At 42.4% G+C, this 12,827-nt stretch overlaps 1 protein-coding gene across 1 annotated transcript in view; it reads right to left on the bottom strand.

The window, feature by feature from the left end:
* CPS1 (carbamoyl-phosphate synthase 1) overlaps positions 1-12,827 on the bottom strand; it is a 107,621-nt gene that overhangs the window by 11,423 nt on the left and 83,371 nt on the right. Inside the window, exons 27-34 of the mRNA XM_057412335.1 lie at positions 11,295-11,489; positions 10,653-10,720; positions 8,789-8,864; positions 4,827-4,904; positions 4,113-4,220; positions 3,364-3,453; positions 1,855-2,025; positions 407-481 (exon numbers count right to left, since the gene is read on the bottom strand). Of these exons, the coding sequence (XP_057268318.1) occupies positions 407-481; positions 1,855-2,025; positions 3,364-3,453; positions 4,113-4,220; positions 4,827-4,904; positions 8,789-8,864; positions 10,653-10,720; positions 11,295-11,489 (861 nt within the window). The remainder of the gene's footprint in view (positions 1-406; positions 482-1,854; positions 2,026-3,363; positions 3,454-4,112; positions 4,221-4,826; positions 4,905-8,788; positions 8,865-10,652; positions 10,721-11,294; positions 11,490-12,827) is intronic.

Genomic DNA, 12,827 nt, shown 5'->3' with positions numbered 1-12,827 from the left:
GCCAAACGCTCATGACCTGGAGTCTTGATACTGCTCTTCTGGTATGTGTCAATGGAGGGATTTGAAAGCTGTAAGCATTTGTCTTTCCAGAAACAGATGATTCATAAAACAGACTGACCCACCAAGAACCTCCCAGAACCCAACAGCTCTCAGATAAACTTATTACAGGCTGTCACACCTATTAGGTCCAGCTCATGGAGCTGACATGCAGGTAAAGAGGGCCATCCAGTGGCTGAATAAACTGGGTTTTCCAGGAGAATGTGTTTCTACAGCTATGAAAGATGCTTTCAATTTTCTGAAGAAGCTACAGATGCCATCATGATTCAGGCAGTAATAAGATCACTTTCAAAGATTCATGATGTTTAAGGCCCCTTGGTTTAAGAAAAAATAACAAATCAAAAGTTACCTCCCCAGTAGAGGCCATTTCACATCGGAGAACAGGGTCAGCATCTCTCAGCCGGGACCAAGAAAACATTGGAGCCTGGTGAAAGGAAGAGGGGGGAGAGCGAGAGAATGAAAATTTAATGGATCATTTAAAAATATAAAAATCCAGCTACACTTGGAAATGACAGAAAGAGACAGACATGAATCGATCCAAAAAACAGCACTGGTCAAGGTTGGTAAGCAGCTGAGCACTTGGCAAATGAGCTCCCTCAGCATCTTGATGATGGGCTGGAACAAATAAACATGTATTTCACCAATATATCATCCTTCTAACTCTTGCAGTCCTGCTCACACTCTGATGGCAGATTTCTAATCTGTGGTAGCCCACTATCACTATAATTTTTAGGAATATCATTCTGAAGCAGAACATCCACACAGAATACATGCTGTATAAAAGGCTTTGTAGGGAAGCGTTCAGAATATAGTTGGGTTTTCCACTCTGTAGCCAGCATTCCCTGAAGAGACAAAACTCTTGACTGTTAAACTAACCACAGTGCAGAAGCCCCAGCTCTTAATACTAGACATTTATAAAAATAAATGAGGTTCACAAAAATAAAAAGGTCTCAGACTAGAATTTAAGATAATACATATCTGTTGCATCAAAATCAAATGTAAAGCTACTTCTAGACTGACTGGCTTGGCAATAACCTGATCTGACTTAGGCTACAGATTTGGCTTATATTTTAATAGGTCTTTTATCAGAAGAAGAACATTAGGTGCTTTCTATGCCCTTAATTTTCACTTGATATGGAAGATATTAAAGCTTCAAAGTGTTTGTAGAAACAATTCTCATTATCTGTTGTATTTTCTGCTCTGCTGTTCTAGATTTTTATGATGATGAACCTCAGTCTTTTTTTTCCACTAAGTATTCAAAACAGCTACAGTATACATTGGTACCTTGGGTGCTATATAAGCTTAGTAATTATGAAAAATAAAATCTTAGCTGAAATTAAAGGACCTGAAATTAAAAAACTCACTCCTGTTTTAACTGGTGGTGTATATAAAGGGGATTCCACGCATTCAACAGGCCATGTCCCAGATCCTGAAGATAAAATTGGAGGGGCATTCAAAACACATGTCCACGCATATATTAGATAGTATTATGAAACAGCCTGAACTTAAGTGTTCAATTCTGCAAGTGCATATTCATTATGTAGTTCATAAACATGATTCAGAGTAGGTCAGAAGTAAGAGATAAAGGAAGATTGATTTTGTTAATAATCACTGGCTAATTTCCCTTCCCTTTAGAGTTGTCTCTAAAGTTTCCAACATACATTACCATCATACAAACTACAAAGGTCAATTTGGCCTTTGGCAAATGAGTAAATTAATCTTTCTGGCCATTAAAGTACTAATTGCCTGTTAATGCTCTGTTGTGGGGTTTTCTTGGTGTTCTTTTGGAAACCATACCTTAATCCCGACATATTTGGATGGAACAATGGGATGTTCCAATGTGGGGAGGGATGACTCATTAATCTCTTTTCCAATCATCACTTTTGTGGCCACATCAATGAAGTCCACACCCAACGTCTTGGATACAAAAGGGAAGGAACGTGAAGCCCGCAAGTTGCACTCTATCACCTGACGGGATTAAAAAGGAGAAATACCAGGGTCAGACACTGTGCAGTGAAGAAATAGATTGATTCATATTTCTGGAAATTAGTCCTTACTCCTCTTAGTAGAGATGCTCATCAGATTACCACTTAAAAGACACAGAAACTGAATTACAAACAGCAGTGAGGGATGGGTAGTACCCAGCTTGAGATACAAGGAGCCTGATGTTCTGCAGCTGAGTTTCATCTCTGTTATATGAAAATTAGAACTGAGAGTAATCCAAAATTCACTTTGGAAAATGTGTTGCACTATACCCTCAGGTAACGTGCAAGAGGCATGGAAACTTATGCACAGGCATTAGTTACAGCCTTAAGAAGCCCACTTTGTACTTTTTCCATGGTAATGGCGCTTCAGGAATGACAAGAATCCTTACCAATGTGCCTCATCCACATGCAGAAGTCATTCAGTGACCCAAGCAAGAAACAAAGAAGTTCTGTATTCTGCTGAGAAGAGCACCACGGAGTTGTTAGCAAAAGAGAAATCTCTGTGAGTGAGAATGAAGGATGGCAAGAATAGGTAAGTTAAGATAGAATGGCAAGCACAGCTGAGGGAAAGTAAGGATGGAAATACTCCAGCATTCCCCTCTGTAGAGTTTCTGAATAATTATGTGTGAAACAGAATCAAGGCGAAGAATGGCAAGTACATTTTTCTCAAGCAATAGCTCAAACAGGATCTTTCACCAATAATGCATCTCTTCTATACCACACATCAGGTTTTCTTCCCATTCACCACTTCCTCAGTCATACCCTGCTCACATTCCTCTGACCTTCTTCCATTAACAACAGAAAGTCAGCTGTTACTCATGAAGGGTCAGAGGGCTGTGCTTCTGCTGGTGATAGCTACTAGGACTATGAAATTTAGATAACCATCTTAATGGCTTATATTAAAGGCTTAAACACTTAAATTTTCTTGCTTTCTTTCCAATGCTATGGGAGGCTTATTTTAATGATCAAATAGCTAAAAATGAGAGAGGATATCAGAAATCTAAAAGCAATGATGTTCAGTGCATAGGATGAGGCACGGGTCCCACTGCTGTCCATCATATTCAAAACTGATAATTTTGGGAAGGACAGCACCCCACAGTGAACAAATCCAGTGCTGACAATGTCAGACTCACTTCACCCTCCATGCTCTCCCCTACATAGACAGGGAGAGCTGTGTGACTAGGTGAGCCACACATCATCAGACAAGACAGTCAGAAACCCACAGGTGCCACAGAGTTTCCATGGCAGGGAATGCAGGAGCCATGCACCTAATTAGCCAAAGCAGAGCCTGACTTCCTCCAATAGCCACAAGAGCTCTTACCAGCACATCATTGCCTCGCACCAAGAACTGAATGTTGAATGGACCAGAGATGGCAAAGGCATTTGCAATCTTTTTTGTAGCAGCTTTTACCTATAAAAATAAATAAAAATGTGTGTGTCTATATATATGAATCAATCAATCCATAAAATAGACAGCATCGTGTCAAAAAGTCACCTCACATCTGGATTCCTTTAAATGTTGTATCTCTCTGCTCTAGCATATTTTTTCTCTCTACCCTCATTCTGGCACATTTCATTTAGAAAATGCATTTTGACAACTAAGTCTGTATCACTATGCTTATTCCTGAAAAGTCAATGTTAGGTGAAGTTCATCCATCCTGATATCCTTTGTGGAAAAGCAGGCAGCTAGAAAGTCATACACCTGATCTAATCATTTAAGGACTGTGGGAGAAAAGGAAGTCAAAAGTGAACTGTGGCATATAAATGAATGAGACAATCCTTTATTGCTACAGGAGCTGGTTTTAAGCCAATGAAACAAAAAAAAACAGTGAGTCTGAAAGTGTGTCTGTCTAATACTTAAATTAAAGGATGATCAGACGATCCTGTGTACAGTATAGCAAAACACAGGGAGCACACTGACATCCTACACTTGCACCTATTGCACTGGCTTTTAAAAAACCACTGGTGGTTTGTTTTCTCTGCTGGTGACCAAGCTCTCCCAAGCAAAAGGGGAAATCAGCTTCAAACTCTGATTTTCTTCTCTCTTTTCAGTGCTACTCCAATGCCTACCTTCTCCAAGGCTCCCTGGCTAATAGTCTGTGTGGGTAACATGAGGGTGGCATCTCCAGAGTGAACACCTGCATCTTCCACATGCTCTGAAATAGCATGTGAAATAACCTGCAGACAGTAACAAGACAGCAGTTAGGCACCTCACCCTCTCCCATGAACTGTTTCCCCATCTCCAGCCCAGTCTCCTGAACAGAGCTGTATTCAAAAGAGAATACAAATGGGGGGAGGGACAGAAAAAGGAATTTCCCAATATTTTAGGCCTGAAGCAGACACAAGACATAGGAAACAGGGGGATGATATTAGTGTCTCTGGTTAAACAAACTGCAAACATGATAAAACCTACCATCATCTGGAGTTCCTAAAGTTACCTTCCTCTCTAACACACTGTGGTAATATCGTAACACATGCTGATACAATCCCCACCAAAGTCATTTGTGAAGCCAATGATTTGTCAATCCAGTAAAAATTATGTTCTAAAGGATTCCTTCAAATGGTTAAGCAATACTTTAAAAAAAAACCCTATTTATACAATATAGTAGGTTGAGCTTTCCTAGCACGATGTTTTTGAAGCTAAGATGAATTCATCTTTACTTGTTTCTCTGCTCTTCTCAGCATGACTCCATGGCTGTAGAGTAAATCACTGAAACCACACATTTTCACAAATCTCTGATCCTGAAAAACAAGCTTAATATTAAAGAAAAGCAAAGTTCTTACTTTTCCTGCCTTAGCTACAGCATCCATTTCCACCTCGCGGGCATCTTCAATGAATTTTGTGAGTACCACGGGGTGATCCTGTCATCAAGACAAGATAAAAGAAGACAGTTTTTATTTGAGAGAATCAGGGGATCATCCAAGTGCTCCACTGTTCACTACCAGAAAACCTTTGGAAGCAGAATCGCACAAGACCAATCTATTAATATCTTTATTTCCACAGATAAGTGAACTTTGCAAAGAAATAATGAAGGGGAACTTGTCGTGATTTCCCCAAAGCCACTGATGAATTAGTCTGAGTTCTCCATAAAGTCACAATGACATAGAAATTTGGGACAAAAGCCACAAAGAGCTTTCAGGTGAGATCATGGCAGAAAGAAGAGAGTGGGACATGTGCATGGATCCAGTGGTCCTTACCTCCATGATTTTCAACTCTCCTTCCCTCTGAGCCTCCCAGCACCTCCCTGTACATAACTGCTTCATAAAGTAATTGATTCTTAGCAGACTTAATGACTTTGTGTAGTGCTTACTACTTTAAAGAAATTTTTAGGCAACCAATCCATTCCTTTCTCATTTCTCTGCTGGGTTTCCTAAGCCTCCCAGGGAGAGAGTTGCCCTAATTACAGCTGGCCAGGAGCAACCTGTCCTGACTCCCAGTAGGTTGCCTAGTATACACTGTTTTCCTTCCTCTTCCTGCTTATTTCCAGGATGCTAGCACACACTTCCCACTCTCCTCTAGTGCTTTATCCTTCCAGACACTGGCTCCAACAGACAGTTAAAAATGTAATCTACATTCTTCCTGGCCAGCTTTATGTCTCAACATTTTACCTGTCCCAGCCACTGTTAACTGCCTGTTATTTATTAGAGAATAAAATGGACTAAATGACAGTCTGTGCATGCTCAAAAGGCTCCTCCAGAAAAAAAAAAACAGAGCAACTCCAAAGGTTGCAAGACAATTCCTTACATTTATCAGTGCAAGGGTAAATTCACAGGCAAGGACAATGCCACAGCCTACACGGTTTCATAAATTTTGGGGTTTGTGTCCTGTAACTCGCTGTCTTGCTGCAGTTTTCCACCAGAAGATTTTATATGTCCATAGAACTTTGCTGTCCTGGGTTCAGCAGTAGCAGTCAAGTTTCTCCTTCGGGGTAGCTGGTGCAGTGCTGTGTTTTGACTTCCATCCTGGGAACAGTGCTGGTGATACCGATGTTTTTGGTTGTTGCTAAGTGATGTTTACCCTGACCAAGGACTTTGGGAGGCTCATGCTCTGCCAGGGAGGAGGGGAAGCCGGGAGGAAGCAGAGACGGGGCGCCTGACCCGGGCTAGCCAGGGAGGTATTCCATACCACAGCACATCATGCCTGGGGTGGGGGGTAACTGGGAGTTACCTGGAAGGACACGGGCTTCCAGGTGGGACTCGTTTCTTGGCTGGTGGTATCATATTCTCTTCCCTTGTTATTTTCCCTTATCATTGCTGTCGTTGGTGGTAGCGGTGGTGATTTGTGTTGTACATTGGTTGCTGGACTGTTCTTGTCTCAACCCTTGGGAGTTGCACTCTTTCGATCCTCCTCCCCGTTCCTCTGGGAGCGGGGAAGGGGAGGGCTCGGGGGGGGGGGGGGGGGGGGGGATGGGGAGGCAGGGGGGCTTCGATTGCTCTCCGCCCAGCACCATTCACTGGGAGTGAGTGAACAAGCTGTCTGGCTAGGGTTTAAACCACGACATTTGCTTACTCCAATGCATCTCACACAAGAAGTTTTGAACATGACTGGCAACATAAATGCCATAATGACACAAAACTAACAGCAAAGTAGCTAAAACAACAGACCACCGCTGGTCAGGCACTTTATCTGGAGATGCTCGGTTGGATGGAGCACAACCAGGGGAAGCTTTGCAAGCAGAAAAACGAAGCCAGTGTCCCACAAACTGAACATGTACTTAGGTTTAGTTGTATGCTCACTGCTAACAATAGTGGGACCACTCACAGGCCATAAAGACTTGATGAGACTAAAAAAACCTCCCTAATTTAGAAGCAGAATACAGTACTTTTGTTCTGGTTTTCCTTTTGCAGGTTTAGCTTCAACTATGCTATAGTTTTTGTCAATATGAAATACTGGATGAAAAAAGGAGTCTTTCCATAGCAGTCTGACTACACTAGGAAAAATTGAGTGTTGAAATCTAGTGTAAGTTTCAGCAGGAACAGGGCTAGAGCATCTGAAGACTCATGGTGTAAAACCACTCATGTCTGCAGCAAGCGCCAGTGCCATGTTGTGTGGCAGAACTGGATGCAAGCATCCCATGGGAACATCCACTCTCTCCCCTGGGAATACATCATGTATTAACTTCTACTCCCAGCAGGGCCTCCTGTACCAGGGACAAAACACCTCAGCAATGCAGAACAACACTGCCCAATTCAAGTCAATCAAGCTGTGACAAGTTAAGCTGACACAGGGTCACTTTCCTGGTCCTATAGAGTATCCATGGCCATCACAAAGCCATCCAGCAGCACAGAAAGTCTGCTTCTGTATATGTGTTTGGAAACACAAAGCAGAGTACTTAAGATAAAGTACAGAAGGAAGCAAGGTGTTTTGGGAGGCTGAGCACTGCTAAGAATCCACCAGTGGTTGACCATGTAGGCTTTTGAGAATTAGAATTCCTTCTGATGGAAGTAACAGCGATACCCTTCTGCTTTCAAAAATCCCTTTAAAGTTGTTCAAAGATGGTGATGAGTGGTCTGCTTGCTTCCACACTTACCTATCCTTCAGGATACTATCACTTTGCAAATTCTCTTTCATTCCATCTTTTCTTGCAGAAATGCTACCTCATACACTTAAAAACCACACGGTTTTGCTCTTGTTCAAGCTTTAATCACCTAAGAAATCCCCTGAATAAGCAGTAATATGTCTGGCTTCCACAGCCAATTGTGTTTTCAGAGAGTTCATCTTTGACTTACTCATTTTTAACTCCAAGATTCCTGTGACAGCAGTGTTTATGGTGCTACAGCACTGTTCTGAACTGTTGAAAGGTCAGACTGTTGAATTCTTTATGGTCTTCATTCAACCTCAAGTGTTTAACTTTCTTCTCCTGCCATATTCTCATCTCCCCAAACATCCCTTGTACAACAACACTGACAGAAGGTATAGAAGAAATTCTGGGTTTGAGTTGTTTACTATGTTCTGAGGCATTTATGTCTTTGGGAAATTACTTAGATTTTTCTTTTCTAAATTTCAATGTATTAAACCAAATCCTTCCCTTTGATAGGAAAAAAAGGACACCTAAAAATCCCCAAATTAGCTTTTGAAAAACATTTCAAATGGAAACCAGAGCTTTCATCTTGTGCATTGTGTACTCTGCAGATCAATAATCCCACTGGATTAACAGCAAGCAGGCAGCAGTCCTGCTTTTGTATCAGAGGAAAACAGTTCTCAGCACATGGTTTGGAGAGTTAAAGGTCACAGCAAAAGCTTGCAAATGTTGCTGCGTTTAAAAAGGTTAAAAAATTAAAAGTCATTGGTGAGACTGGTGAGAGAGAAGATGCCAGGATGAAGTTTGAAGTTGGTCAAAGAAGCCAGACAAAACAGTTCAGAAAGTGAGTGAAAGATGCTATGAGTTCTGTGCTGGCTGGCACAACGTACTACTAGTGAGCTTGCATGGGGTAGGAAGGGTGCCAGTCAGCTACCCTACATCTATTTACATAATTAACTGCTCAGAAATTGATGCCTGGGTACAACAGCTGACTTCCACCCCTGCTCCATGTGGGCATCTCAGTGTTGTCAGTTAAGGATGCTTGCACAGGCTCCCATAGTCTGCCTGCTAGAGGAGTCAAACTCTAATTTCACTGCCTCCTCACCAAACAAGCAAGGGAAAGGGTGAGGAAGATGCAACACAGAAACAGAGAGATGGAAAACGCAGCAGAGACAGAACAGATACAGCAAACAAAAAACACAATAGCAGCACAAAGACTGGTACCTGAGAGACTCTGGTGGCTTTTGCTAAGAACTTCTTCATTTCCTCTTCAGTGAATACAACATTCATTGCGGATCCACTGTACGAATGGCAAAGAAACGAGATCAGCTTCCATTGTGACTTTGAGGGAGAAGACCAGCTTGTTAGATACCACAGCACGGGGTTGCCAACTACCTTTATATGACAGATTAGCCAAGCAAGCTCCTGACTTGTCACTTGTTTCACTCTTAACTGAAAGAAAGGCAGAGCTGATACCTAATGAACCTCCAGTGAGTGATTCAGGTCCCTTTGAAAATGATGTCACGTTGGTCATTTCTACCACTGATGCTCAGCTTCCTCTTTGTTTTGATGGGCAAACTCACAGAAGCTGTGGCGAAAAGTACAGGAAGGATCTATCCTACAAAATCAGTCACTTCAGCCTATGATAAATAGACACAAGTACTTGTGTGATTATACTTACCTGACTACCTCTTCAGCTGGTGTAAATCAATAGTGTTCAATTAAATCCAAGGACCTATGTCAATAGCACTGCTAAGGATGCAAGCTGGTAAACACAGTAAATAACTGGTAGGAAAAATGCATTTAGTTTTCCAAGGCAACTGGCAGATATTAAAGGCTGTATCTGTTCAAAGGATGATGAAGTCTAACTGTGGACCTGCTGCTGTTCTGCAAAAAGAGGCCAGGCAGTGTGCTGTGCCAGAGCTTTTCACTTTCTCTTTCCTCAAGTTTTACATCCTCCAGTTCCATCTTTCTCCCTGAAGTCGCCCTAACCTGCACAAACACCCTTTAGCAAACACTTACAGGGAGAAGGCCTATACTGGATTTAAGACAGATGGAAACAGCAGGCTAAAAGAAGTGTTCCCTAAAAACCTGAAGAATTACGTCAGGAGCTGTTTCTAACTTCTCCCCTTTATCCGAGTGCTGGTTTTTAGCTTTGCTTCACAACCCCACTGCAAACTTGAGAAACTGGATAGAAAAATCACATTCAGCAGTCTCTCCTAAAGGATATTTCCTTGAGGGTTGAACACCCAATAAATCCTTCTCCTTTTTCTCTTTTTAAATACAAAGGTGGTGTGGGTTTTGTTTTTTCTCCCCTGAAAATGAACAGTGCCTCTCCATTTTGATATGCATCTCTTTCTCATGCAGAAAGGATCCTGTCTCCAATTTATTTTCACTTGTAAACTGCCCAGCAAACTGTCTCTCTGTGCCTAGTCATCCAGCTCTGAAGAAACTCCTCGCAGAGAAGAGTGATCACTCAGAAGGCACGAGTTCGCTGTGGGTATGCGCTGCTGTAACGTCTTCAGAAAGTCAAGCTGTTGGAAGTGTGTGGCGCTGCACAATGCTTATTTAATGAGGAGCAGCTGCCACAATCTAGGGACATAAAACATGCCTGTAAGCAGAGAAGCTTGGCAAATAAGAAGCTGAATTCAAAAGATGTGTAGTCATATTCTGAAAACAGATGCCAACCCCAGAAAATGGCCTCAGCATGTTCCCTTCTGGTTTTCCTGGTGCCAAACAATCTTCTGGCTCAATTGTACAGGTAGTAGTCTCAAGAACCTTAAGTAACATAAATGGCTTGTGGGTTTAGCCTTAAGGTATGGAAAAGATAATGCAGCTAAACAGACATTCTTACACTTATGTTCTACTTTTGATATGTGCCTGATGAACATAAGGGATCCACTGGCTTCCTGGATTGGTTTATGTAGTTGCCATCCCTGTTAAGATGGTGGCACATGCATTAAGATTTATGCCACATGCACCTAGCACAGTATGTTCCACACATTCCCTGAAATTACTCTCCATTGTCTCAAAGTAGTTGGGGTAGTTCATACCCCAAAACTGATGAGCTCCGATGGTTAAGCCTTACCTCAGAACATAGGAAGGCCTCAGCAAACATGGGTAACTCACAGAGCTTGCAAATTCAACTGCATCTCTCTAGAAGAAAGGGAGGAAAAGCATGCTGTGAACAAGAAAATATTTTGAAGTCATTCCAAAATTTCACCTCTAGCTGCATTTGCACTTTATCAGCCATTAAGACTTGGGGGGTGAGGGAGAAAATCAGGGACTACAGCCTGGCCTGAACGTAATACATCACTTCTTAGTTCCAGAGTTGTCATCTTCAGATCCTCCCTGTTCATAGAGCTTCACCAGGAAAAAAAGAGCAGCGCTGACACATTTCCAATTCTTTGCCACCTCCACCTCCTGGAACAGTTTTCAAGGCCAGTTGGGTAAACTAGAGTAGCCTGAGAGTGGTGCTGACTTCTGCTGGCTTTATAGGCCATGTTGAGTAAAGGTGATTTAAAGACACTTCCTTTCCAATTTCCATCCCACTCTCAGAGATGCTATAGCACCACTTTACAGGGGTCAAAAAGTTCCTTACCATCAGCAGTAAAAAGCTGTCAAACGTATTTGGAATCTTGAAACTTATCAGTACGTTGGTCCACCCTGAGCAGATGCTCATAACAAGCCCCACTGCTCTACTGTTTCCCAAATGCATATCCCAACCTACCAGTGTGCTGACTGCCTTCCAGGGAGCCTGGGCCACATGCAGCTCATCCAGAACAGCTGAAAATACAGAGCGATCTTCTGCTTGGTCAATCTGCAAAGGATTTGTGCCAAGGATCTTCACTCCGCTCTGGTGCAGTGGAACTGCCAAGTTATTGGGAATCTGCCCTCCTACAGAAATAATGCAACCACTGCATCCCTGTTGGCAGACAGAAAGGGGCACAGTCATGTCCAAGTCAGCTTAACATTAAGAGCTGCTATAACTAGGAATCCAATATTTAGATTATATCACTCTTCAGGTTGCTATGAGCAAAGGTAGATCATAATTGTGCTGACCCAGAGGCTACAAAGTGTGATTCAGAGTGCGTAGGCTCTCTAAAACAGCAATATCCTCTCAAAACCCAACAGTAACTTGAGGTCAAATTCCCCAGGAAACCAAAGAAAAATGCAGTGTTCACAAGCCTTTTGACACCAAGCCATGACTTTATAACTTCTGCTATAGCCAGACTTACCTTCTTTTCATGTCATGTTTAGGTGTTGCTGCTGCTTTCCCAGCGTTGATCTGACATATGCTCCCTTGCCTCACACAGAAAGGGCGCTGTGCTATGAAAGTGTGACATCCCACAATGAAACTCAAAACTCTGCTTGGTGGGGTCAGGTCTCCTTTCTGTGTTCTCCTACACATGTGAATATGGGGACCATCAGATCTGAGCCTGTTTCCACTCGCCTGTTGCCACCTTTGAACCCAGCAGCATGAACAAACAAGATGCTTTAGGTTCCCTTTCTTTCTCAGTCAAGCTCTTATAAGAAAACAGCCTCTCCCATGCTCATGGTCAGAGACTTCCACAGTAACAGACATGCACCCAAAGTTTTTTTTCCCTACAGAGTTGCAAGGGAAGTAACCTCCAGCAGACAGACAATGGGAAACAACTGGATCTTTATTTTTCTGCCAGCACTGTACTTTGCTCAGCAACCAACCTTCCCTAGCTCCAGAAGCCAGTCTTTAAGGAGTGCTCACTGCTGATTCCTTGCTGGCCTGTGCAAAGCACGAGTCTATTTCAATAGAGCCCAATCCATCAGACAGCCTGTGATGGCGAATTACTCTGGACACACTTAGCCCCTTTTTTTAATTCAATCACATTACTCCTACCTCGCTCCTCATTTTTGGTAGCACACTTACTAGTAACAACTATTTCAGCCAAACTACCATATATGCTCTTTTCCGCTATTTGCAAGCACATCAATTCCAGAACTGAACAAGGCAAGACAAGAGGCACAGCATCCTCCAGCCACAGATGGCACATTTCATGTCTGTCACTGGGTAAGCACATTTTAAGGGAGGAAATAATAAGCAGCAAATAACGCGAGCCAGGTAAGCTTGCTTGCAAATACAACTATTTCTTCAGGGCAAATATGGGCATTTTAGTTTTACACAGAGCCCCTAATGCTTTCAAGCACAACCTAGTCTGGTGTGAAATCTTTCAATAGTTAAAAAAAGCCTTAGAACCTGCAACAATTATGTGGCCCTGAGTTACAT

The sequence above is a fragment of the Pezoporus wallicus genome, unplaced genomic scaffold, assembly GCF_028554395.1.
Source record: "Pezoporus wallicus isolate ANWC-B61680 ecotype Strahan unplaced genomic scaffold, APGP_CSIRO_Pwel_v1 contig_6566, whole genome shotgun sequence".
NCBI classification, from domain to species: Eukaryota; Metazoa; Chordata; class Aves; order Psittaciformes; family Psittacidae; genus Pezoporus; species Pezoporus wallicus.
This window is presented reverse-complemented; position numbering and strand designations above follow the sequence as displayed.